The sequence below is a fragment of the Pan paniscus genome, chromosome 18 (assembly GCF_029289425.2).
Source record: "Pan paniscus chromosome 18, NHGRI_mPanPan1-v2.0_pri, whole genome shotgun sequence".
NCBI lineage: Eukaryota > Metazoa > Chordata > Mammalia > Primates > Hominidae > Pan > Pan paniscus.
In genome coordinates this window covers 99,593,643-99,620,272 of record NC_073267.2, presented here as the reverse complement: position 1 = coordinate 99,620,272, position 26,630 = coordinate 99,593,643, and the positions used below count along the sequence as shown (strand labels likewise).

Sequence of the window (26,630 nt, the reverse complement as noted above, 5' to 3'; positions counted from 1 at the left end):
AGATGGGGTTTCACCATGTTGGCCAGGCTGGTTTTGAACTCCTGACCTCAGGTGATCCACCTGTCTTGGCCTCCCAAAGTGCTGGGATTTCAGTGTGAGCCACCGTGCGTGGCCTACATGGAGGTGATTTTTTTTTTTTTTTTTGAGACGGAGTCTCGCTCTGTCACCCAGGCTGGAGTGCAGTGGCGTGATCTCAGCTCACTGCAAGCTCCGCATGGAGGCAATGTTAACACAACTTGGTTAGCGCTAGCTGGGGCTGCAGCGCCTTGGCGGTCTTCAGTCAGACCAAGTGTGCCAGTTCCTGAGTGCAGCCTTCCGGTGATTCAGTGATGGCTTGTGCAGAATGTGGTACATGGGGAAAAGTTCCAGTGCTTAAGCAAGAGGTTGATACATGTCAGGTGAGTCCTGTTTCTAAAAGCAAAGCGGTTTTCACCTTTAAATGATGTAGTTGGTCTGTGTGTGGCCCATTACCCTGGGCCAACATGGAACCTCTGGCATGCGCTTAGACAGATGTGGTGTCTGGAGGGCTGCCATGGGATTTCAGATGGGGAGGTTCATGTTGGTGAATGAACATGTCCCCCTCTCAGCCAATCAGGAAAAGGTAGTGGATGGCGTCTGGCCCCATTTGCCATGACACATGCTGCACCACAAGGCTGCAAATCCTGCGGGGCGAACAAACACTGGTGTTCAGCACCTGGCTGGGGGATGTGTGCAGTCAGCAGGATCCATGGAATCGTACTTGACGGGAGGCGGAGCTCTCTAGGCCGCAGCTGCATCCCTCCTTTCGGGGTTCTTGTCATCCCTAACTAGTTTCTTCCTTCGCAGTTATATCAGCACAGGTGGCAGTGATTTCTGAAAGACTGAGGGCTGTCCTGGGCCACAATGAGGATGACAGCAGCGTTGAGATATCAAAGATTCAGCTCAGCATCAACACGCCGAGACTGGAGCCACGGGAACACATGGTAGGTGTAGGGGCTCAGAACAAAGCAGGGGGTCTTCACCATTTTCCATTAGGCAGAGGCATTAGACGCATGGAGCCTTCTATCAATTTCTGTTTGACTTGCTCAGTTAGTGTCATATCAGATGTTCCAGGGCCGGGCAGCAGTGTACCAGGGTCAGCCACCACAGTCTGTTTGTGTATGAAGAGCTCCTTTTACATTTTATTTGTTTATTTAATTTTGGAGACAGGGTCTTGCTTTGTTGCCCAGGCTGGAGTGCAGTGGTACAATCATGGCTCACTACAGCTTTGACATCCTGGGCTCAAGTGATCCTCTTGTGTCAGCCTCCTGAGTAGCTGGGACTACAGGCGTGCATCACCACACCCGGCTAATTTCTGCATTTTTTGTACAGATGGGGTTTCTCTGTGTTGCCTCGACTGGTCTAGAAGTCCTGAGGTCAAGTGATTTGTCTGCCTCAGCCTCCCAAAGTGTTGGGATTATAGGCATAAGCCACGGCGCTTGGCCTCTTTTTTTTTTTTTTTTTTTTTTTTGACTGAGTCTTCTCTGTTGCCCAGGCTGGAGTGGACGATCTTGGCTCACTGCAGCCTCTGCCTCCTGGGCTCAAGCAGTTCTCTTGCCTCAGCTTCCTGGGTAGCTGGGATTACAGGTGCACACCACTACGCCCAGCTAATCTTTGTATTTTTAGTAAAGACAGGGTTTCATCATGTTGACCAGGTTGGGCTCGACCGCCTCTTTAGAATATGCGACAGAGGCTGTTTCTGGCCCCAGAACCTAAAATATTTTTCTGGCCCCTTACACACAAGGTTTGCCAGTCCCGCCTGCTGCTGTAGAATTTTGTGATTGGCGATTACTTGAGGGCTGCTGTTCCCAAGATTGGGGAATGGGGGCCCTGGGCACCAGTTTGCATTGTAACGTGTCCTCCAAACAAGCCTGTTTTGGAGGTCTGTTTGCAAAGCAGAATTGCGATGTCTGTGGCGGGAGCGCTGGCTGGCTTCCTTCCTGCTGCTCCCGTCCCCAGGACACCACGCTCATGAGAACTGTGTCTCTGCAGGCTGTGGACCTCCTGCTGACGTCTTTCTGTCAGAACCTGATGGCTGCCTCCAGTGTCGCTCCCCCGGAGAGGTGAAGGCGCGGGCAGCTCCCTGAGTGGTGGGGCTCCTCTGGGTGCCACCTCTTGCTGGGCCAAGTCTGCAGACCAGGGACTCATGAGCTCGTCTCCGCGGGAGCACGCGGCGATGCTGAGTTTCATCAAATAGGACGCAGCAGAAGTCGGGAAGCACTGCAGAAGATGGGTTGTCTTCCAGAAAGACCATTGTTTTGGGGAACAGCTTGGCTCTTTCTTCGGCCGCTGGTGGTTGGATTAGCTGTTGGAGGGATGTGCAGGACTGAATGGCTAGTACTGATGGTTTCACGGCTGTCTCTGCAGGCAGGGTCCCTGGGCTGCCCTCTTTGTGAGGACCATGTGTGGACGTGTGCTCCCCGCAGTGCTCACCCGGCTCTGCCAGCTGCTCCGTCACCAGGTGAGGCTCTCCTTCATGGGGGCCACCCTTGGGGGCCCACTCTGAGGGCCAGGCTGCTACTTCCCAGCTCGTCTTCAGTGCCCTGGAAAATTCCAGCTTGGAAGAGGGCAGTCTGCTCTGCCACCCTCGTTCTCGTTGCAGGGCCCGAGCCTGAGTGCCCCACATGTGCTGGGGTTGGCTGCCCTGGCCGTGCACCTGGGTGAGTCCAGGTCTGCGCTCCCAGAGGTGGATGTGGGTCCTCCTGCACCTGATGCTGGCCTTCCTGTCCCTGCGCTCTTCGACAGCCTCCTGACCTGTAGGACGAGGGATTCCTTGTTCTTCTGCCTGAAGTGAGCTCTTCTTCCACAGTCGCGTCTTCTCTCCTCTCTCTCGAAAAGTGACATATGCTCGTTTGATAAAATTAGAAGAGACAGACATGCAGACATACCACCCAAAGATAACTACTTTTTAGCATTTTGGTATATATCCTTCCAGAATTTTATCTGTCATTTGTTTATAATATGCGTGCGTTTCTTTCTTTGTTCATAAAAATGAGATCATATTATACTAAACTGCTGAAATTAATAGTAGATAGTAACTGTCTATATCGTTAAGCATTCTTTGATGTCCTGGTGAGAGCTGCTTTGTTTTGTCTTGGGCCCTTGTCTGGCCCTTGGTTGGACCAGCTCCCTCTGGTCAGGTTCTTCGGCACCCCATGGTGAGTAGCTTCCCAGTGTGTACACCTCGGGCTGTTTCTCTAGGGCTCAGCAGATGGGGCCATGTGCTGAGGTGAGGAAGGACCCTGTGGTTAAGAATGGTCTGCTCAGGGCCTCAAGGGCTCCCTGCAGCTGCCACGCACAGGCAGAAGCCAGGACAGAATCCCTGCAGCTGCCACTCAGAGGCGGAAGCCAGGACAGAGGGCTGGGAGACTCTGGTGGGAGTTGCTGGCTGGGGCTTGGCTTGTAGCTTCTGGTCTCTTGGGCAGAGGTAGCCCAGGTCGGGACAGAGCCCTGTTGCGGTGCCGGAGACCCTGTGCGGGAAAGGGGAGATCTGACATTATGACAGGGTCTGAATAACAGAGAACTTAGAAGAGGCGCAAGAAATGTACGTGGAACAAGGAGAGAGAGTCAGATGGCAGCTGTGCGATCCCACACCTCAGACATGGGCCTCGGGGAGCAGGCACTCGGTACTCCGGGGATACAGAGTCCCTCCTAGGCGCTTGGCCAAACCAGACAGTCCCCACTCACCCCAGGCCCCAAACACTGAGTACTGGGTGTTGGCATGAGAGGCACACAGCCGATGGAGAAGTTGGGAGCTGGTGAGGAGGGAGGCATCCAGGTGGCTTGGGGGAGACAGGGCCATCCCCTCTTAGAAACACAGAGATGCCTCAGGATATATATCCAAGTGAAGGAAGCAAAATACTGAACTCGGTCTCAGGTGCTACTTTTTGCATAAGAAAGGGAGAATGAAATATATATTTGGTGTGTGTTTTGTTTTTTTTTTTTGTTTTTTGTTTTTTGTTTTGAGACAGAGTCTCACTCTATCGTCCAGGCTGGAGTGCAGTAGTGTGATCTTGGCTCACTGCAACCTCCGCCTCCCGGGTTCAAGCAGTTCTTGTGCCTTAGCTTCCTGAGTAGCTGAGACTACAGGTGTGCACCACCATGCCCAGCTAATTTATGTATTTTTAGTAGAGATGGGGTTTTGCCATGTTGGCCAGGCTGGTCTTGAACTCCTGACCTCAAGTGATCTGCCCACTTCAGTTAGGATTACAGGCGTGAGCCTCCACGCCCAGCTCAAATATGTATTAGTAAAACAGAAGTATTAGAACTGTAAGAACACCATGACAGTGCTTTGACATCTCCATTGCCTCATGGAATCTCATTCTGAGCTTCCTTGGTTACAAGTGAGAATTTTTCACATGGGTATTGCTGTAGGTATGTATGTTGAGTAAATGACACAGGTCTCGCTGTGTCCCCCAGGCTGAAGTGATCTTCCCACCTCAGGCTCCCAGTAGCTGAGACCACAGGTGCACACCCACACACCCAGCTAGTGAGAGATGGGGTCTCACTGTGTTGCCCAAGCTGGTCTTGAACTTCTGGGTTTAAGTGATCCCCTGAGCTGTGATTGTACAACTGCACTCCAGCCTGGGCATCAGAGTAAGGCCCTGTATCAAACAAAAAGTAAACCGAGGGCTGGGCCAGGCACGGTGGCTAACGCTGTAATCCCAGCACTTTGAGTGGCTGAGGTGGGCAGATCACTTGAGGTCAGCAGTTCGAGACCAGCCTGTCCAACATGGTGAAACCCCATCTCTACTAAAAAAATTAAAAACTCGACTGGTTGCAGTGACTCATGCCTGTAAGCCCAGCATTTTGGGAGGCTGAGGTGGGCGGAGCACGAAGTCAGGAGATCGAGACCATCCTGGCTAACACGGTGAAACCCCATCTCCACTAAAAATACAAAAAATTAGCTGGGCATGGAGGCTGGCACCTGTAGTCCCAGCTACTGGGGAGGCTGAGGCAGGAGAATTGCTTGAACCTGGGAGGCGGAGGGTGCAGTGAGCCGAAATCGCACCACTCTACTCCGGCTTGGCAACAGAGCAAGACTCCCTCTCAAAAAAAAAAGCACTAACAACAACTACAACAGAATCAGCTGGGCATGGTAGGAGATGCCTGTAATCCCAGCTACCTGGGAGGCTGAGGCAGGAGAATCGCTTGAACCCAGGAGGCAGAGATCGCAGTGAGCCCAGGTGGTGCCACTGCACTCCAGCCTGGGCGGCAGAGCAAGACTGTCTCACAAGAAACGAACCAAAAAACCAAGGACCAATGCTCAGGCCATCCAGTTCAGAATGCACTAAATTCAGTTTTGTGAAATTCAAAGTAACTTTTTCCTTCATCCCTTATTTTGTGTGGATTACATTTATATGTTATAATTTCTGTTTTCAGATTTTGTACAGCAGCAATTTCTTACTCTCTCTGCAAGTTTTCTTCCCAGTCACGAGATACTTTGTGCAGCTGCTTATCTTCAGGCCTTATTAAAAAGGTAGGTTCACTCATTTCCTATTTTTCCATTCTGCCATACGTTTCAGGTTTACGCAGCTTTCGGACCGGAAGGCCGAGGTCTGCTGCCGCTTTGTGCCCATCTCAGGGGCAGCTCCTGGGTCAGGCTGGCTGTCATGGGGCAGCTCCTGAGTCAGGCTGGCTGTCATGGCCACCTCTGCTGTCTGCTTAGCAGCCTGACTGCTGAGTGCTGCCTTTCCTTGTGTTCCCTGAGTGTAAAGTGAAGTTGTATGAAGACAACTACAAGTCTGTAATTGTAATGAAATAGATGTTGGCATTTATAGGATAGATGAATTAAAAGATCAGTATTCATAATAAGTATCTTTCCCTGGAAAGAAGAATTCTTATTCTTCTCATCTAGTAAATGTTCCTTACATTGTTCAGACAAAGGAATTTTTTTTTTTTTGAGATGGAGTCTTGCTCTGTCGCCCAGGCTGGAGTGCAGTGGTGCAATCTCAGCCCACTGCAACCTCCATCTCCCGGGTTCAGGCAGTTCTCCTGCCTTAGCTTCCCAAGTGGCTGGGATTACAGGCACGTGCCACCATACCCGGCTAATTGTTTTGTATGTTTTTTAGTAGAGATAGGGTTTCACCATGTTGGCCAGGCTGTTTTCGAACTCCTGACCTCAAGTGATCCACCCGCCTTGGCCTCCCAAAGTGCTGGGATTACAGGCGTGAGCCACTGGCACCCGGCCCAGACAAAGGAATTTAAAGATGAGCGTTGGAAACCCTGAATGTCAAAAGTAAAGGTGAAATGGCACTGCAAACCAGTGTTGTCCTTTTATAGGATTTTAATGAACGTCTCGTGTATAAAATAGTGGTTTTCAGGCTGGGCGCGGTGGCTCATGCCTGTAATCTTAACATTTGGGAGGCCGAGGCGGGCAGATCATGAGGTCAAGAGATCGAGACCAGCCTGGCCAACATGGTGAAACCTGGTCTCTACTAAAAATACAAAAATTAGCCAGGCGTGGTGGTGCACGCCTGTAATCCCAGCTACTTGGGAGACTGAGGCAGGAGAATCGCTTGAACCAGGGAGGCAAAGGTTGCAGTGAGCCGAGACTGCACCACTGCACTCCAGCCTGGGCAACAGAGCGAGACTCCACCTCAAAAAAATAAATAAATGATGGTTTTCAACTTCAGGCTTCACATTAGAATCAACTGAGAAGCTTTTGAAACTATAGATTCCTGGCCCCTTTCCAGATAAATTAAGTCAGAATCTGGGAGCAGCCCCTGAGGATCCAGGGTGCACGTATTTCCAGTTATTTCCTCTGAGGAACTTTGTCCCTGGTGCCGAGTTTTTAAAGAAAACATGGAGTTTGAGCTTAGGAGAGGGCAGCGTGGTTCCCACCCAGCGTGCTGAGCAGGGATGACAGTCCTTGGAGCAGGCTGGTTATAAACGTGGGAGGCTCTCATCTCCTCGGGGGCAGAGATGGACACGGTCACGCAGCACCAATAGTGTGTCTGGCTTGTCCAGTTGGTGTGCATTTTTGGTGGGAACGCCATTCCTGGCAGAGGCCTAGAGATGGGCAGTTTCACTGCCCAGGACCAAACCAGCCCTACCCCTGGGAGGCAGTTTTGTTCCTGCAATTCTGATTCCAGACATTTAGCTCAAGGAAGCAGTCAGATGGCAGGAAGGTCTGCACATAGGCTCTTCCCTGGAGCACTGTGCACAGCCGTGACCGCTGAGGGGCTCTGCACCCTCCCAGGGGCTGGACTGAGGTCCCCTGAACGTGGGGTTGTGTGTTGTGCCCTCCCAAGGGCTGGACTGAGGTCCCCTAAACGTGGGGTTGTGTGTTGTGCCCTCCCAGGGGCTGGACTGAGGTCCCCTGAACGTGGGGTTGTGTGTTGTGCCCTCCCAAGGGCTGGACTGAGGTCCCCTAAACGTGGGGTTGTGTGTTGTGCCCTCCCAGGGGCTGGACTGAGGTCCTCTGAACGTGGGGTTGTGTATTGCGCCCTCCCAGGGGCTGGACTGAGGTCCTCTGAATGTGGGGTTGTGTGTGTGGCATGGCTGTTGATGGTCTGTTTCCACCTGAGCATTTGCTCAGCCACTCACAGTGAAACTTGCGCAATGAAGAAACGGCCGGGTCACTCTCTGTTTCAGTTTCAGTTCCTCATGTTCAGATTGTTCTCAGAGGCCCGACAGCCTCTTTCTGAAGAGGACGTAGCCAGCCTTTCCTGGAGACCCTTGCACCTTCCTTCTGCAGACTGGCAGAGAGCTGCCCTCTCTCTCTGGACACACAGAACCTTCCGAGAGCTGTTGAAAGAGGAAGATGTTCACGTAGGTGACCGTTCCTTCTCCTGCATCATGCCACGTCTTGAGTCTAGGGTTTGTGTGTGCTCCTCGGGCAAGAACGGCAGCACGTAGGTGACCGTTCCTTCCCCTGCATCATGCCACGTCCCGAGTCTAGGGTGTGTGTGTGCAGACTGTCTCCTCGTCCCACGTCTTGGTATGTGTGTGCCGACTGTCTCCTCGTCCCGAGTCTAGGGTGTGTGTGCAGGCTGTCTCCTCAGAGGCAAGAACAGCAGCACTTAGATGGTTTGATTGGAATCTTGACTAAAATTGTTGTGGCCTCATGTGCAGCTCTTAAGAAATTATACAGATACTGGGCACGGTGCTCACACCTGTGATCCCAGCACTGTGGGAGGCCAAGGCGGGTTGATTACCTGAACTCAGGAGTTCAAGACCAGCCCGGGCAACATAGTGAAACCCCATCTCTACAAAGAATGCAAAAATTAGCTGGGCGCAGTTGTGTGCACCTTTGGTTCCAGCTACTTGGGAGGCTGAGGCAAGAGAATCGCTTGAGCTCGGGAGGTGGAGGTTGCAGTGAGCCAAGATCACGCCACTCTACTCCAGCCAGGATGACACAGCAAGACCCTGTCTCAAAAAAATATATTAATAAATACAGAGAAACCCTGCTATACTTTGTCAGTTTCTCCCAACACGAACTTCTTTTTTTATTTTTACTGATATTTTTTTGAGACAACGTCTCGCTGTGCTCAGTGGTGCAGTCTTGGCTCACTGCAGCCTCTGCCTCCTGGGTTCAAGCAATTCTAGTGCCTCAGCCTCTCCAGTAGCTGGGACTACAGGCGCCTGCCACCACGCCCGACTAATTTTGGTATCTTTAGTACAGACGGGGTTTCACCATGTTGTCCAGGCTGGTCTTAAACTCCTGGCCTCAAGTTACCCGCACGCCTTGGCCTCCCAAAGTGCTAGAATTACAGGCGTGAGCCACTGCGCCCGAGAACTTGTTTTTTGTTGTTGTTGTTGTTTTTCTGGTGGAGTCTTGCTCTGGGCCACAGTGGTGCAATCTTGGCTCACTGCAGTCTCTGCCTCTCTGGTTCAAGTGATTCTCCTGCCTCAGCCTCCCAAGTAGCTGGGACTACAGGCGCGCACCACCACGCCTGGCTAAGTTTTGTATTTTTAGTAGAGATGGGGTTTCACCATGTTAGGCTGGTCTTGACCTCCTGACCTCCTGATCTGCCCGCCTTGGCCTCCCAAAGTGCTGGGATTACAGGTGTGAGCCACTGCGCCCGGCCCCTGGGAACTTGTTTTAAACATGTCTGCCAGGCTCTGTGGTGGTCGCTCAGGGTCTCTGGGCTCACCCATGTGTGCCTGGTTACTGGAGCTGGCATTGCTCTCACCAGTGTGCCTTGGTACTGATTTATTTCTGAGGATGTTTGCCTGGTTGTTTTGGTCTTTAGAAAAAAATTTCAAGGTGGCTGGGCACAGTGGCTCATGCCTATAATCCCAGCACTTTGGGAGGCTGAGGTGGGCGAATCACGAGGTCAGGAGATGGAGACCATCCTGGGTAACACGATGAAGCCCCATCTCTACTAAAAATAGGAAAAAGTGATCCTTCTGCCTTGGCCTGCCAATATGTTGAGATTGCAAGTGTGAGCCACTGTGCCAAGCCTTTTGTGAAATTATTTTATTATTTTTAAATCATTATTTTTTTTTTGGAGATGGAATCTTCCTCTCTTGCCCAGGCTGGAGTGCAGGGGCACAATCTTGGGTCACTGCAACCTCAGCCTCCTGGGTTCAAGGGATTCTCCTGACTCGGCCTCCCAAGTAGATGGGACCACAGGTGCACGCCACCGCACCCAGCTAACTTTTTGTATTTTTAGTAGAGATGGGGTTTCACTGTGTTAGCCAGGATGGTCTCAATCTCCTGACCTCATCATCCTCCTGCCTCGGCCTCCCAAAGTGCTGGGATTACAGGCGTGAGCCACCACGCCCAACCCTTTTTTTTTTTTTTTTTTTTTTTGTATTTTTAGTAGAAACAGGGTTTCACCGTGTTAGCTAGGATGGTCTCAATCTGCTGACCTCGTGATCTGCCTGCCTCGGCCTCCCGAAGTGCTGGGATTACAGGCATGAGCCACCGTGCTCGGCCTCCTAAAAATGTTTTTAAAAAACTTAGCTGGTCATGGCGATGTGCACCTGCAGTCCCAGCCATCTGAGAGGCTGAGGGGGAGAATTCTGGAGTTCAGGAGGCAGAGTCTGCAGCGAGCTACGATTGCACCACTGCACACACTCCAGCCTGGGCACACACTCCAGCCTGGGCAACAGAACCTGTTTCCAAAAATAAATGAAGGTATGCTACTGTGAATAGCTGTAGAATGTTGTTGTTTTGTTAGTTTCTTTTTTCTTTTTTTTTTTCCTTTTTATAGATAGTTCTCACTCTGTTGCTCACTGCAGCCTTGACCTCCTGGGCTCAAGAGATCCTCCTGCCTCAGCCTCCCAAGAGGCTGGGACCACACACATGTGCCACCACGCCTGGCTGATTTTTAAATCTTTTGTAGAGACGGGGTGTCACCATGTTGCCTAGGCTGGTGTCAAACTCCTAGGCTCAAGCAATCTGCTGGCCTCAGCCTCCCAAAGTGCTGGGATTACAGGCATGAGCCACCACGCCCAGGTAATTTTTAAATGAGATGAGGTCTTACTATGTTGCCCAGACTAAAATAGCCCTTTTATACTTGGAAAGAAGGATTACAGTACTAACATCTTTGTGCTAGGGAAATCCTGTAAGAAATCATTCTTGATAAAACTAAGGTTTCTTTCCTGTGGAACTCTCAGCTGCAATTTCATTATAACACAGGGACATGGAGGGCTGCGTATGAGATGAAATGACAAACTGGTCTATAAACCTGTGGATGGATTGTGTGTTCTGTCCTCATTGTATTGAATTGCTCCCTTTCTCTCAGTTAACTTACCAAGACTGGTTACACCTGGAGCTGGAAATTCAACCTGAAGCTGATGCTCTTTCAGATACTGAACGGTAAGTGTTGAAAAGAGCTACCCTGGCCAGGTATAATGGCTCACACCTATAATCCCAGCACTTTGGGAGGCTGAGGCAGGAGATCTCTTGAATCCAGGAGTTTGAGGTCAGCCTGGGCAACACGGGGAGACTCCATCTCTACAAAAAATAGAAAAGAAGCCGGACATGCGGCACGTTCCAGTCATCACGGCCACTTGGGAGGCTGAGCAGAAGCATTGCTTGAGCCGGGGAGGTAGAGGCTGCAGCGAGCTGAGATCACACCACTGCACTTTAGCCTATGCAACGGAGTGAGACCCTATCTCAAAAGAAAAAGGAGCTTCCCTTTAAAATGTTACACGGTTTTCCACATTGTCTTAAAGCCTATGTTTTGTCATTTTATCCTCAATTTAATGTTTGGTTTAACTGTTAATCTTTGAGCAGAATTTCAATTTTTTTTTTTTCGGTGGCAAGATTTATTAAAGCAAAAGCGAAAGTAAAGCTTCCACGCGGTGGCAATTTCTGTTTCTCTTTTTTTTTTTTCTGAGACGGAGTCTCGCTCTGTCACCCAGGCTGGAATGCAATGGCGCGATCTTGGCTCACTGCAGCCTCCACCTCCCGGGTTCACGCCATTCTCCTGGCTCAGCCTCCCGAGTAGCTGGGACTACAGGCGCCTGCCACCACGCCCGGCTAATTTTTTGTATTTTTATTAGAGACGGGGTTTCAGCGTGTTAGCCAGGATGGTCTCAATCTCCTGACCTCGTGATCCACTTGCCTTGGCCTCCCAAAGTGCTGGCGTTACAGGCGTGAGCCACTGCGCCTGGCTGGGTTGCCCAATTTCGGTTGTTATTCCTTTATTTAAGAAACATTTACTGAGCTCCTACCATGTGGCAGACAATTCTAGAGTGTTCTAGAAGCAGGGAATATAGAGGGGAAGAAACAAGCCTGCCCATATGGCACCTTTGTATCAATGAGGGCAGATGTGGCACATATAAGGCACCCACTTAGACTTCACCCTATCCTGGCTGGGGTATGGCTGCTGTCCGGGAGCTGTACACCTGTGTCCAGGCCCTGGCAACACACAGGTAGACACAGAAGTGGATTAAAGGTAGGAATGAGCTCTGGAGATAACAGACAGGGCCGTGTGAGAGGAAATGACCAGGCAGGAGCAGAGGCTGGTGTGGAGCAGGTGGTGCAGACTTTGAGGAGAGATGCCAGCCTTGACTTGGGGGCACCAAGAAGTGGGTAAATGAAGCAGTGAACCCCCATGAGTCCCAGGGCTGATGACTGAGACCATTTGAGACTATTTGAGAGGCCAGATGTGCTGCTCTGCGCATAGGAGTAGGGAGCCCAGAGGGCCCTTGGGTTTGAGGGTGTGAAGTTTAGGGTGGAGGTCAGGGAGAGGGGAATGTGGTCACTGCAGACATGGAGTATCCTGGTGGGTACATGAGTCTCAGGGTGCCTGCCACACCTAGACTCAGGAGAGGGTTGGCAACAGCCACCCTGTGCTCCTCGTCCTTCCGGCCATCAGGGGCCCTCCAGGCACATGCAGCACTGTCGCCTGCACCTGGATCCTGGTATCAGATTCTGGATGAAACCAACAGAAGTAATAGGAAAAGGAAAACATAGGGGCCACAAAAAGAAAACTCGCTGCTGCCTGCGGCAAAACAGGTGCTGATGGTTCAGGTCGTGCCAAGCCCGCTCTGCAGGCGCTTCCTTCGCTCACCCCCGTTTCTCCTCCCGGCTGCTCTCTGGGGTGGAATCTAAGGAGGAGGTCAGAGGGAGGGGCTTGTCTGCTGCATGAGGTCATGAGGACCACTCCTTACCACTCAGGTCACCGCTGCGTGGAAGTTGTGTTGAGAAGTGTTCCGGGATTTTCTTTCTTTTCTGAATTATTTAAGTGATACTTAGATACATTCTGTGCCGGTTCCAGACAGTGTGGGTGGAGCACCCCAGTTCCAGACAGCATGGGTGGAGCATCCCGGTCCCGGACAGCGTGGGTGGGGCACCCCGGTCCCGGACAGCATGGGTGGAGCACCCCGGTCCCGGACAGCGTGGGTGGGGCACCCCAGTCCCGGACAGTGTGAGGAGAGCACACACTCCTTAGCACTCACATTTGCAGGATCATGTGGAGCGTTTTCCTGGTTGTGGCTCTTTCTGCATAAATGGATTGCGGTATTGATGGTTCTGTGCACTGCAGATTTGTTTGTTTGTTTGAGACAGGATCGCACTCTGTTGGCCAGGATGGAGTACAGTGTTGCACTCACGGCTCACGGCAGCCTCCCTCTCCAGAGCTCGAGTGATCCTCCTGCCTCAGCCTCCTGAGTAGCTGGGACCACAGGTGGGCACTACTATGCCCAGCTAATTTTTTTATTTTTTGTAGGAATGGGGTCTCCCTTTGTTGCTCAGGCTGATGTCAGACTCCTGGGCTCAAGTGATCCTCCCACCTTGGCCTCCCACAGTGCTGGGATTACAGGTGTAGCCACTGCAGTTTTGAGTGAGTGTCTCCTTGAGCCCCTTCCCATCCGTATCCACAGAGCCCACAGTCTGGATGCAGGTTGCTTCACCATCCCCTTCTGGTGGGCCTGTGAGTAGCTCAGGTGCCCTCAGGTGACTTTCCAGGCTACTTTTTTTTTTTTTTTTTGAGACGGAGTCTCGCTCTGTTGCCCAAGCAGGAGTGCAGTGGCATGATCTCGGCTTACTGCAGGCTCCACCTCCCAGGTTCATACCATTCTCCTGCCTCAGCCTCATGAGTAGCTGGGACTACAGGTGCCCACCACCACGCCCGGCTAATTTTTTTGTATTTTGAATAGAGACGAGGTTTAACCGTGTTACCCAGGATGGTCTCGATCTCCTAACCTCGTGATCCGCCCGCCTCAGCCTCCCAAAGTGCTGGGATTACAGGCATGAGCCACTGCACCTGCCCCAGCCTACATTTTTGTGCTTGCCTGTTCTGTTCACCAAGCTCATGTGCTGTGTGGCCAGCAGTTACCCCGTGGGATGTCATCCTGAGTGGCCTTTGATCCATGGAAGGCGGGGTCACAAAGGTCACTCCTGAGACCAGGCCTTTCCCACATCCCCAGGCATCCCACCCTGCAGACAGTGAGGTCTCATCCCTACTCCAAGGTCCCGAGCCGCCAGTCTCAACCCAGCTCTCACTAGTGCTGTGTGTCCCTTACTATGGGCCTATTCCCTGGTTATGGGGAACCGCTGGCCACGAAGCATTTCTCAGAATTGATGGCAGTGTTTGCTGTTCTAGGCAGGACTTCCACCAGTGGGCGATCCATGAGCACTTTCTCCCTGAGTCCTCGGCTTCAGGGGGCTGTGACGGAGACCTGCAGGCTGCGTGTACCATTCTTGTCAACGCACTGATGGATTTCCACCAAAGGTTAGCAGCACACACTGTATTAGGGTTCTCTGGAGGGACAGGACTAATAGGATATATATAAAGGGGAGTTTCTGGCCATGCTGGTGCCCATCTAATTAGCTAAGGGTGGGTCTGCCTTTCCCAGCCCATACCCAAATGTCAATCTCCTTTGGCAACACCCTCACAGACACACTCAGGATCAATGCTTTGCATTCTTCAGTCCAGTCACGTTGACAGTCAGTATTAACCATCACACAGCGATGAGGCCTTACTTTTAATCATGGTAGTTCTAAGAATGCATTTTTCTCTCAGTCCAATTTTGGTATGCAAAGTACACTTGAGCCTATCACATAGCAAATCTATGTCAATACAAAATAAAGCCAAGCTTCCTGCATCGCTTGTTTCTTTATGTGTATAGACTTGTCAGAAGCAACAACTTTGGGCCGGGCGTGGTGGCTCACACCTGTAATCCCAGCACTTTGGGAGGCTGAGGTGGGTGGATCACCTCAGGTCAGGAGTTCAAGACCAGCCTGGCCTACATGGTGAAACCTCCCTCTCTACTAAAAATACAAAAATTAGCTGAGTGTGGTGGCGAGTGCCTGTAATCCCAGCTACTTGGGAGGCTGAGGCAGGAGGATTGCTTGAACCTGGGAGGCAGAGGTTGCAGTGAGCCGACTGGGCGACAGAGCAAGACTCTGTCTCAAAAAAAAGATAAAAATAGCAACAACGTTGTTTTTCTGTTCTGTCACCTGGTATTCAAGGTGAGCATGTGTGAAGCACGGCACAAATGGCCTAGTAGATCCTGGAAATCACAGCCTCTCTCCATCTGAGAGGGATTCTCAGGACAGAGCAGTTCCTGAGGTGTTGCGTGTGGGCCAGAAGGATGGACGGAGTGTACCTGGGGCTGTCCAGGCTTTGTCCCCAGGGGCTCTTGTTTGCAGCTTCACACTGTTGTGTTACAGCTGCAGCATTCAGTACAGATGGCAAGTGTGTATGCAGCTTCCCCCCATGTCCCCTGCCTGTGGCAACCACGAATCCATTTTATGTTCATGGATTTGCCTGTTAGGGATGTTTAATATCAACAGAATCACGTAGTATGTGGCCCTTTGTGTCTGGCTTCTTTGGCTGAGCAGAATGTTTCTGAGGCTCATCTGTGTTGTAGCACAGCATACCCTTCCTTCTTATGGCTGACTGATGCTCACAGAAGGTATGGAGGCTGACGCACCTCCATCGTGGGTGACTTCTTGTTAACCCTACTCCAAGAATGCCTCCTGAGATTTCCCATTTATCTGCTGTTACCTTAAATCCCACTCTTAGGTCAAAACAACCTTGAGGCTGGGCGCAGTGGCTCATGCCTGGAATCTCAGCACTGGGAGGCCAAGGCAGGCGGATCATCTGAGCTCAGGAGCTCGAGACCAGCCTGGTGAAACTGTCTAGACAAAAAAAAAAATAAGCCAGGCATGGTAGTGCGTGCCTATGGTCCCAGCTACTCGTGAGGCTGAGGTGGGATTGCTTGAGCCGGGGAGGCAGAGGTTGCAATGAGCTGTGAAAACACCACTACATTCCAGCCTGGGTGACAGAGTGAGACTCCATCTCAAAACAAAAAAACAAATCTTCCACCATAAATCCAGCGGTTAGATTCACAGAGCATTCTTGCCTTTCCCTGAGGGGTTGACTTCAATAGTCCTTCCCTGTGGTATAGAAGCCCTGCCTGGGGGTAACAGTGCAGGGATGCATCGTCTCTCTAGGCTGCCTGAGACATGGCTTCTGTCTGTAAGTCCTTAAACGTTTCTGTTTGAGAAACTGGATTGTTCAGCCTCTTTCTTCAGCCTTCCAGCTTCCCCAGCCTTTATGGGTAGGTTTGCACAGAGCTGCTCACTGCGGAACAGAAAGATCAGCCATATTTTGTTTATCCATTCACTTTGTTTGTTTGTTTTTTGAGATAGTCTTACTTTGTCTTATTTATATTTATTTTGAAACTGGGTCTTTCTTTGTCACCGAGGCTGGGGTACAGTGACTGCAGCCCACTGCAGCCTCAACCTCCTGGGCTCAAGTGATCCTCCTGCTTCAGCCCCTCAAGTAGCTGGGACCACAGGCACCACCACACCTGGCAAATTTTTGTAGTTGTAGTAGAGATGGGGTTTCACCATGTTGGCCAGACTGGTCTTGAACTTCTGACCTCAGGTGATCTGCCCGCCTCGGCCTCCCAAAGAGCTGGGATTACAGGCGTGAACCTCTGCCAGGCCTGACTTGATGGTAGCCATCCTAGTGGGTATTAAGTGCTATTTGATTGTGGTTTCGATTTGCACTTCCCTAATGGATAGTGATTTTGAACATCTTTCCATTTTCATATTGGCCATTTTAGATTTTTTTTGGAGAAATCTGTTCACATCCTTAGCCCATTTGAAAACTGGGTCACATTCATGTACTGCGTAAGAATGTTCTGGTTAACAACGAGCCACATATATGACAGTAATCCCACATAGCCATAATTTTTTGTACCTTTTTTTTAACTGTGTTTTTACTGTACCTTTTCTATGTTTAGATACACAAATACTGTTGTGTTACAGTTGCAGCATGCAATACAGTTACATGCTATGCCGGTTTATAGCCTGGGAGCACTGGGCCGTGCCGTGTGGCCTAGGCGTGCGGGGGGCCTCTGGTCTGTGTCTGTGCGGCGGGCCGTGCCGTGTGGCCTAGGTGTGCGGGGGGCTCTGCTGTCTGTGTCGCTGTGGTGGGCCGTGCCGTGTGGCCTAGGTGTGCGGGGGGCTCTGCTGTCTGTGTCGCTGTGGTGGGCCGTGCCGTGTGGCCTAGGCGTGCGGGGGGCCTCTGGTCTGTGTCTGTGCGGCGGGCCGTGCCGTGTGGCCTAGGTGTGCGGGGGGCTCTGCTGTCTGTGTCGCTGTGGTGGGCCGTGCCGTGTGGCCTAGGTGTGCGGGGGGCTCTGCTGTCTGTGTCGCTGTGGTGGGCCGTGCCGTGTGGCCTAGGTGTGCGGGCGGCCTCTGGTCTGTGTCTGTGCGGCGGGCCGTGCCGTGTGGCCTAGGTGTGCGGGGGGCTCTGCTGTCTGTGTCGCTGTGGTGGGCCGTGCCGTGTGGCCTAGGCGTGCGGGGGGCCTCTGGTCTGTGTCTGTGCGGCGGGCCGTGCCGTGTGGCCTAGGTGTGCGGGGGGCTCTGCTGTCTGTGTCGCTGTGGTGGGCCGTGCCGTGTGGCCTAGGTGTGCGGGGGGCTCTGCTGTCTGTGTCGCTATGGTGGGCCGTGCCGTGTGGCCTAGGTGTGCGGGCGGCCTCTGGTCTGTGTCTGTGCGGCGGGCCGTGCCGTGTGGCCTAGGTGTGCGGGGGGCTCTGCTGTCTGTGTCGCTGTGGTGGGCCGTGCCGTGTGGCCTAGGTGTGCGGGGGGCCTCTGGTCTGTGTCTGTGCGGCGGGCCGTGCCGTGTGGCCTAGGTGTGCGGGGGGCTCTGCTGTCTGTGTCGCTGTGGTGGGCCGTGCCGTGTGGCCTAGGCGTGCGGGGGGCCTCTGGTCTGTGTCTGTGCGGCGGGCCGTGCCGTGTGGCCTAGGTGTGCGGGGGGCTCTGCTGTCTGTGTCGCTGTGGTGGGCCGTGCCGTGTGGCCTAGGTGTGCGGGGGGCTCTGGTCTGTGTCTGTGAGGTGGGCCGTGCCGTGTGGCCTAGGTGTGCGGGGGGCTCTGGTCTGTGTCTGTGAGGTGGGCCGTGCCGTGTGGCCTAGGTGTGCGGGGAGGCTCTGGTCTGTGTCTGTGGTGGGCCGTGCCATGTGGCCTAGGTGTGTGGGGGGCTCTGGTCTGTGTCTGCGCGGTGGGCCGTGCCGTGTGGCCTAGGTGTGCGGGGGGCTCTGGTCTGTGTCTGTGCGGCGGGCCGTGCCGTGTGGCCTAGGTGTGCGGGGGGCTCTGCTGTCTGTGTCTGTGAGGTGGGCCGTGCCGTGTGGCCTAGGTGTGCGGGGGGCTCTGGTCTGTGTCTGTGAGGTGGGCCGTGCCATGTGGCCTAGGTGTGCGGGGGGCTCTGGTCTGTGTCTGTGAGGTGGGTCGTGCCGTGTGGCCTAGGTGTGCGGGCGGCTCTGGTCTGTGTCTGTGCGGTGGGCCGTGCCGTGTGGCCTAGGTGTGCGGGGGGCTCTGCTGTCTGTGTCGCTGTGGTGGGTCGTGCCGTGTGGCCTAGGTGTGCGGGGGGCTCTGGTCTGTGTCTGTGCGGCGGGCCGTGCTGTGTGGCCTAGGTGTGCGGGGGGCTCTGCTGTCTGTGTCGCTGTGGTGGGTTGTGCCGTGTGGCCTAGGTGTGCGGGGGGCTCTGCTGTCTGTGTCGCTGTGGTGGGCCGTGCCGTGTGGCCTAGGTGTGCGGGGGGCTCTGGTCTGTGTCTGTGAGGTGGGCCGTGCCGTGTGGCCTAGGTGTGCGGGGGGCTCTGGTTTATGTCTGCGGTGGGCTGTGCCGTGTGGCCTAGGTGTGCGGGGGGCTCTGCTGTCTGTGTCGCTGTGGTGGGTCGTGCCGTGTGGCCTAGGTGTGCGGGGGGGCTCTGCTGTCTGTGTCGCTGTGGTGGGCCGTGCCGTGTGGCCTAGGTGTGCGGGGGGCTCTGGTCTGTGTCTGTGAGGTGGGCCGTGCCGTGTGGCCTAGGTGTGCGGGGGGCTCTGCTGTCTGTGTCGCTGTGGTGGGTCGTGCCGTGTGGCCTAGGTGTGCGGGGGGCTCTGCTGTCTGTGTCGCTGTGGTGGGTCGTGCCGTGTGGCCTAGGTGTGCGGGGGGCTCTGGTCTGTGTCTGTGCTCTTGGATGTTCACGTGATGAAACCACCTAAAGATGTGTTTCTCAGAATGGATCCTTGTCATTGAGCAGTTCATGACTCTATTTGCCTTACTGAGTTGTATGAGTTCTTTATATATTTTAGATAAAGTTCTTATCAAATATATGATTTGTAAATATTTTCTCCCATTCTGTTAATTCTTTTTTCACTCTCTTGATAGTATCGTTTAATGCACAAAGGTTTCAAATTTTTATAAAGTCCAGATCATTTATTTTTAGTTTAGCTCTTTAGGATTTTGATTCATTTTGATGGATCAGAAAACATTTTGGGCCAGCCACGGTGGCTCACGCCTGTAATCCCAGCACTTTGGGAGGCTGAGGCGGGCAGATCACTTGATGTCAGGAGTTCGAGACCAGCCTGGCCAACATGGCGAAACTAAAAAAATACAAAAACTAGCCAGGCATGGTGGCAGCCGCCTGTAATCCCAGCTACTCGGGAGGCTGAGGCAGGAGACTTGCTTGAACCTGGGAGGCGGAGGTTGCAGTGAGCCAAGATTGTGCCACTGCACTCCAGCCTGGGCGACAGAGTGAGAGACTGTCTCAAAAAAAAAAAAAAAAAAGTGTTGTGTGAGGTCATCCAGCTTTATTCTGTTGCTTGTGGCCATGCAGTTGTCTCAGCACCATTTGTTGAAAACAGTTCTTTCCCCACTGAAGGGTCTTGGCACCCTTGTCAAAAGTTAGATGGCTGCTCAAGTGAGGGTATGTTTCTGGCTCTCATTGTGTTCCCTTGATCTGTATGTCCATATGCACTGCGTCATTGGGATGAAGCTTTGTAGTAGGTTTTAAAATTGGGAAGTGTGAGGCCTCCAACTTGGTTCTTCTTTTTCAGGATGGTTTGGCTTTTCTAGGTGCTTTGTAGTTGTGTCTTAATTTTGGGATGAGCTTGTCAGTTTCGACAAAAGTAGCTGGGACCCTGATACGGACTGCATGTGGGGCAGTATTGCCATCTCAGTGATAGCGAGTCTTCTTTCCTTTTGAATCATTTGTTGCTAATGTATAGAAACACCAGTGATTCTTGTATATTCATTGGCTCTAGTCATTTATTAGTTCTAAGAGTGTTTTTGTATCGATTCCTTAGGGCTTTGTATATATAAGATCATATCTGGCCAGGCATGGTGGCTCACGCCTGTAATCCCAGCACTTTGGGAGGGTGAAGTGGGCAGATCATGAGGTCAGGAGTTGGAGACCAGCCTGGGCAACATGGTGAAACCCCATCTACTAAAAATACAAAAATTAGCCAGGCATCGTGGTGGGCTCCTGTAATCCATTACTTGGGAGGCTGAGGCAGAAGAATCACTTGAACTCAGGAGGCAGAGGTTGCAGTGAGTTGAGATCATGCCACTGCAACTCCAGCCTGGGGACCAGCCCCAGAGGGTCGGTGGGTCTCTCCCTGTGTGCAGCGACGAGAGAGTGTAGAAATAAAGACACAAGACAGAGATAAGAGAAAAGGCAGCTGGGCCCGGGGGACCACTACCACCAATGCGCGGAGACTGGTAGTGGCTCCGAATGTCTGGCTGCGCTGTTATTTACTGGATGCAAGGCAGAAGGGGCAGGGTAAACAATGTGAGTCACCTCCAATGATAGGTAAGGTCACATGGGTCACGTGTCCACTGGACAGGGGGCCCTTCCCTGCCTGGCAGCTGAGGCAGAGAGGGAGAGGAGACAGAAAGACAGCTTACGCCATTATTTCTGCATATCAGGGACTATTAGTACTTTCACTAATTTGCTACTGCTATCTGGAAGGCAGAGCCAGGTGTACAGGATGGAACATGAAGGTGGACTAGGAGTGTGACCACTGAAGCACAGCATCACAGGGAGACGGTTAGGCCTCCGGATAACTGCGGGCGAGTCTGACTGATGTCAGGCCCTCCACAAGAGGTGGAGGAGCAGAGTCTTCTCTAAACTCCCCCGGAGAAAGGGAGACCCCCCCACCCTTTCCCGGTCTGCTAAGTAGCGGGTGTTGTTTCTTGACACCTTTTGCTACCGCTGGACCACGATCCGCTTGGTGACGGGCGTCTTCCCAGACGCTGGCGTCACCGCTAGACCGAGGAGCCCTCTGGTGGCCCTGTCCGGGCATAACAGAAGGCTCTCGCACTCTTGTCTTCTGGTCACTTCTCACTATGTCCCCTCAGCTCCTATCTCTGTATGGCCTGGTTTTTCCTAGGCTATGATTATAGAGCAAGGATTATCATAATATTGGAATAAAAAGTAATTGCTATCAACTAATGATTAATGATATTCATATGTAATCATATCTAAGATCTATATCTGGTATAACAATTCTTGTTTTATATTTTATTATACTGGAACAGCTCGTGTCCTCTGTCTCTTGCCTTGGTGCCTGGGTGGCTTGCCACCCACATCCTTGCATTCTTGGGATAAGCCTCCTTGGTCATGGTACATAATTTTTGTATTTCCTGGGTTGGGGTTGGTAGTATTTTGTGGCAGTTTTTGTTGTTTATTGTTGACTAATGTGAGGGTCACACTGTCAGAGAAGCACAGCCATCACTCAGCTCCGGAGGCAGGAGGAGAACTGGGAACTTCAGCACTATTAGGCGATACTGAGGAGGATTTTATTGTATTTTCATTTCAGCTCAAGGAGTTATGACCACTCAGAAAATTCTGATTTGGTCTTTGGTGGCCGCACAGGAAATGAGGATATTATTTCCAGATTGCAGGTGAGTTTGAGGGTGCCACAACTCAGTGCATTCACTTTATTTAAGCCGCGTGCTATTAAGATATTTATTGCCAGGCGCGGTGGCTCACGCCTGTAATCCCAGAACTTTGGGAGGCCGAGGCAGGCGGATCCCACGGTCAGGAGATCGAGACCATCCTGGCTAACACGATGAAACCCCGTCTCTACTAAAAATACAAAAATTTAGCCGGGCGTGGTGGCGGGCACCTGTAGCCCCAGCTACTCGGGAGGCTGAGGCAGGAGAATGGAATGAACCCAGGAGGCGGAGCTTGCAGTGAGCCGAGATTGTGCCACTGCACTTCAGCCTGGGCGGGCGACAGAGTGAGACTCCGTCTCAAAAAAAAAAAAAAGATATTTATTGTTGGCTCAGGCTTGTAATCCCAGTACTTTGGGAGTCCGAGGCTGGTGGATCACCTGAAGTCTATACAGGTAGGCAGCACGTACCTATGTGGGTTCACTGTCAGTCAGCAGGCATTTACCGGTGCTGGCCACCCGTGCGTCTTCTGTGCCAGGCCCCTGTCTCCCCCTCCCCCAGCTCTGGGGCCTCCCAGCTCCTCAGCCGGATGCTTTCCCTAGACCCACCTGGCTCCTCCTCAGTGAGACCATCTGCTTTTTCCTCTTCATTGTAATCATAATTATTGTTATTATCGGGACAGGGTCTTGCTCTGTCACCCAGGCTAGAGTATAGTGGTGCGATCATATCTCTCTGCAGCCTTGACTTCCTGGGCTCAAGCAATCCTGACAGCGTGCACCTGTGTGCGCCACCACACCCAGCTGATTTTTTGTAGAGACGGAGTTCTGCCATGTTGCCCAGGCTTGTCTCGAACTCCTGGGCCCAAGTGAACCACCCATCTCGGTCTCCAAAATTGTTGGATTACAGGCGTGAGCCACTGCACCTGATCTTTATTCTTCTTTAAAAAATACAGCCAGCCGGGCACGGTGGCTTACGCCTGTAATCCCAGCACTTGGGGAGGCTGAGGTGGCTAGATCACTTGAGGTCAGGGGCTCGAGACCAGTTTGGCCAACATGGTGAAACCCCATCTCTACTAAAAATACAAAACACTAGTCGAGCATGGTGGTGTGTACCTATAGTCCCAGCTACTCAGGAAGCTGACTTACGAGAATCAGCTGAGCTCGAGAGTCAAGGCTGCCATAAGCCAAGACTGCACTGCCGCACTCCAGCCTGGGCAACCGGACTGAGACTGTCTCAACAACAACAACAACAACAAAAGACTTGTGAGGCAAAAATGATGTGTGGGGTAAAATGTTAGCCAGAGGTTAATCTGGGTGAAGGGCACATGAGTGTCCTCCTGCTGTTTTGTTTTGTTTTGTTTTGTTTTGTCTGTTTGTTTGTTTTTGAGACAGAGTCTTGCTCTGGAGTGCAGGCTGGAGTTCAGTGGCGGGATCTTGGCTCACTGCAGCCTCTACCTCCCGGATTCAAGCTATTCTCCTGCCTCTGCCTCCTGATTAGCTGGGATTACAGGCGCCTGCCACCACACCCAGCTAATTTTTGTATGGCAAAATTTTGTATGGCTAATTTTGTTGGCTAGGCTGGTCTTGGACTCCTGACCTCAGGTAATCCACCTGTCTTGGCCTCCCAAAGTGCTGGGATTACAGGCGTGAGCCACCATACCTGGCCTTTTTTTTTTTTTTTTTTTTTTTTTTTTTTTTTTTTTGAGACGGAGTCTCGCTCTGTTGCCCAGTCTGAAGTGCAGTGGCGCGATCTGGGCTCACTGCAAGCTCCACCTCCCGGATTCACGCCATTCTCCTGCCTCAGCCGCCTGAGTCGCTGGGACTACAGGCGCCTGCCACCATGCCCAGCTAATTTTTTTGTATTTTTTAGTAGCAACAGGGTTTTACCATGTTAGCCAGGATGGTCTCCATCTCCTGACCTCGTGATCCGCCCGCCTTGGCCTCCCAAAGTGCTGGGATTACAGGCATGAGCCACCACGCCCAGCTGTTTTTTCTTAATTGATAAGTAGTACTGTAACTCCTGGGCTCAAGGAATCTGCCTGCCTCGGCCTCCCAAAGTGCTGGCATTACAGACGTGAGCCACAGCACCCGGCCTGCACTGTTCTATATTTGCAATTTCAAAGTGATTTCCAATTGAAATAGTTTGCCCCACTTGTTCCTTCTTGCCCTGTCCACTGTGGAGACCTCTCCCTGACCCCTGCTGTCTGGGTCCCCGACTGGCTGGGCAGTGAGCCCCGAGGCCTTCCTGTGCCAGCATACTGCTCTTTTCCAGGAGATGGTAGCTGACCTGGAGCTGCAGCAAGACCTCTCAGTGCCTCTCGGCCACACCCCTTCCCAGGGGCACTTCCTCTTTGAGATTTTCCGCAGACGGCTCCAGGCTCTGACAAGCGGGTGGAGCGTGGCTGCCAGCCTTCAGAGACAGAGGGAGCTGCTAATGTACAAACGGTAACACCTACTACCACCTGGGCAGGGCAGCACCACCTGGGCAGGGCAGCATCTCATGACGGTCCTAGAGTTTCTTTGTAGTGAGTTTGTTTCCCGTTGCTTACTTGGCTGTGTGTCCCCACCCCAAGCCTGTCCGTCTCTGTGGCACATGCCGCGGAGAAGAGGATCTGGAGGGTTGAAAGTACTTTTGACTAAAACCTTCCAGCCAAGCGAGGTGGTTCCTGCCTGTAATCCTAGGACTTTGGGAGGCTGAGGTGAGTGGATCACCTGAGGTCAGGAGTTTGAGACCAGCCTGACCAACATGGCGAAACGCCACGTCTACTAAAAATACAAAAAAAAATACAAAAAAATTTAGCTGGGCGTGGTGGCGGGCACCTGTAATCCCAGCTACTCGGGAGACTGAGGCAGGAGAGTGGTGTGAACCTGGGAGGCAGAGGTTTCAGTGAGCCGCGATCACGCCATTGCACGCCAGCCTGGGCAACGGAGCGAGACTCTGTCTCAACAACAACAAAAAAACCTTCCTGCTCAGACGTGGAGGGACGTCGCAGAAGGAGCTCTTGTGAAAGTAGGGAAAAGTGTTGAGAAACGCCCACGGCGGCTGCATTTATAAGAAGAAGCGTGGAGTCATTTAATTTTACAGTCATAGGGAATTGCTTCACTAGACAGACTGGTGCGTCATCCACTTGGTTATTATGTAACTGTCAGAAGTTGTTGGTTATTATGTAACTGTTAAAAGTTGTTTGGTAACACATTTTGAGTGCAGTGGGCCAAACACGGTATAGGGGAGGTGGGCTCAGAGTGCAGGCTTTGGATGGGACAGAGGGACACAGGCCAAGGCTCTGGTTCCAACTGTGGCCCTGGGTTTCAGGGTAGTGGTTGCTGCTCTGAGAGTCTGAGCCCTTGGGAAGGAGCAGAGTGTACGCTGTGCTGTCGCCACCAATATAGCCCCTTCTTTCCAGGATCCTCCTCCGCCTGCCTTCGTCTGTCCTCTGCGGCAGCAGCTTCCAGGCAGAACAGCCCATCACTGCCAGATGCGAGCAGTTCTTCCACTTGGTCAACTCTGAGATGGTAGGTGCCCCGTGTGCACGTGTCCGTCTGATCTGTCAGTGCCTGTGGCGCTGACAGCAGCTCTTGCAGCCTCCATGCGTGTACTGACCGTGTGAATTACTGAGGAAAGGGTTCAAAGTCAAATAGGGAACAGTGTCTGGAATGCCATGTGAGGGAGGACCCCACCCACAGCCAGGACGGCCACCAGCACATCACCAAACCAGCTGTAGGCTGCCTTCTCCCAAGTTTGAGTTCCTTTAGTTTCCCTCAAGTTTTAATGATTTTGACCCATGGAATCGTACAGACCATTTTGTGTGCCATGCACCTCGGTTCATTTATTTCTAATCTCAACATGCTTCATGTGTAAAAAAGCCTTGTGGTGATCTGACTACTGCTGTTGCCTGCCAGGCAGCCCAGTTATCTTCCATTTTAGACACTGCCCAGCGTCAGTTGCAGGGTGATCTTAACCAGTAGGCTGGGTGCGGTGGCTCACGCCCGTAATCCCAGCACTCTGGAAAGGTGGGTGGATCACTTGAGCCCAGGAGTTCGAGACCAGCCTGGGCAACACGACAAAACCCTGTTTCTACAAAAAATAGAAAAATTAGCTGGGTATGGTGGTGCACGCCTGTAGTCCCACCTGCTTGAGAGGCTGGGTCAGGAGGATTAATTGAGCCCAGGAGGCAGAGTTGCACTGAGCCAAGATCCCACCACTACACTCCAGCCTGGGTGACAGAGCGACACTCTTGTCTCAAATAAAAAGAAGTGGCACTTGCTGTGGGGAGGGGCAGCGTAGGGACCCAGTTGGTCAGAGCTGGGGAGACAGATACCAGCCCCTCCCACTCTACAGAGAGCTGCTTCTGCTCCCGAAGGCCTTTTTCTTGTTTTTGAAGATGCACAAACGTGAGAGATGGAATTCAGGTTCCATGCCAGCTGTGCAGCATTTTATATTTTTATTTATTTTTTTTTTTATTTTTTGAGACAGAGTCTTGCTCTGTCGCCCAGGCTGGAGTGCAGCAGTGCAATCTTGGCTCACCCCGCAACCTCCGCCTCCCAGGTTCAAGCGATTCTTCTGCCTCAGCCTCCTGAGTAGCTGGGACTACAGGTGCCTGCCACCATACCCGGCTAAGTTTTGTATTTTTAGTAGAGATGACGTTTTACCATGTTGGTCAGGCTGGTCTTGAACTCCTGACCTTGTGATCCACCCGCCTTGGCCTCCCAAAGTCCTGGGATTACAGGTGTGAGCCCGGCCTTGTGCAGCACTTTAAAATGTGACAAGGAAAGCAGAGGACGTGAGACTAGCAAAAGCTTTCAGAAAATCACTATGGTCTCCTTTGAATTCTTATGAATGGCTGTTTTTCGGAAAGCTCTCAGTTGGCACGTGACAGCCGACAGACAGGAAAACACCATAGACAGCACTTGGTTAGTGAAGGGACCAGAGGATGGTTGGCCCTTGGTATTAGTGTCGTCCTCACCACAGATCTAGGCTCCGGGTGCGTCCCCTTCCCTGCGGCTGCTTGTGCCTCCCTGGCTTCTTCCTGGAGCCTACAAGAC

At 52.3% G+C, this 26,630-nt stretch overlaps 1 protein-coding gene across 10 annotated transcripts in view; it reads left to right on the top strand.

Moving 5' to 3' along the window:
* Window positions 1-26,630, top strand: part of FANCA (FA complementation group A) — an 83,317-nt gene that overhangs the window by 48,414 nt on the left and 8,273 nt on the right. For 6 of the 10 annotated variants that reach the window (XM_034941083.3, XM_034941086.3, XM_034941087.3 and 3 more), the window contains 11 exons: window positions 826-962; window positions 2,011-2,081; window positions 2,386-2,479; window positions 2,621-2,808; window positions 5,401-5,497; window positions 7,615-7,791; window positions 10,716-10,789; window positions 14,025-14,153; window positions 21,513-21,597; window positions 23,860-24,032; window positions 24,992-25,100. In XM_034941083.3, coding sequence (XP_034796974.2) covers window positions 826-962; window positions 2,011-2,081; window positions 2,386-2,479; window positions 2,621-2,808; window positions 5,401-5,497; window positions 7,615-7,791; window positions 10,716-10,789; window positions 14,025-14,153; window positions 21,513-21,597; window positions 23,860-24,032; window positions 24,992-25,100 — 1,334 coding nt within the window. Of the gene's footprint in view, window positions 1-825; window positions 963-2,010; window positions 2,082-2,385; window positions 2,480-2,620; window positions 2,809-5,400; window positions 5,498-7,614; window positions 7,792-10,715; window positions 10,790-12,988; window positions 13,107-14,024; window positions 14,154-21,512; window positions 21,598-23,859; window positions 24,033-24,991; window positions 25,101-26,630 lie in introns of those variants that run through there. The other 4 variants (XM_034941085.3, XM_063597835.1, XM_063597836.1 and 1 more) reach the window with 4 other exon arrangements.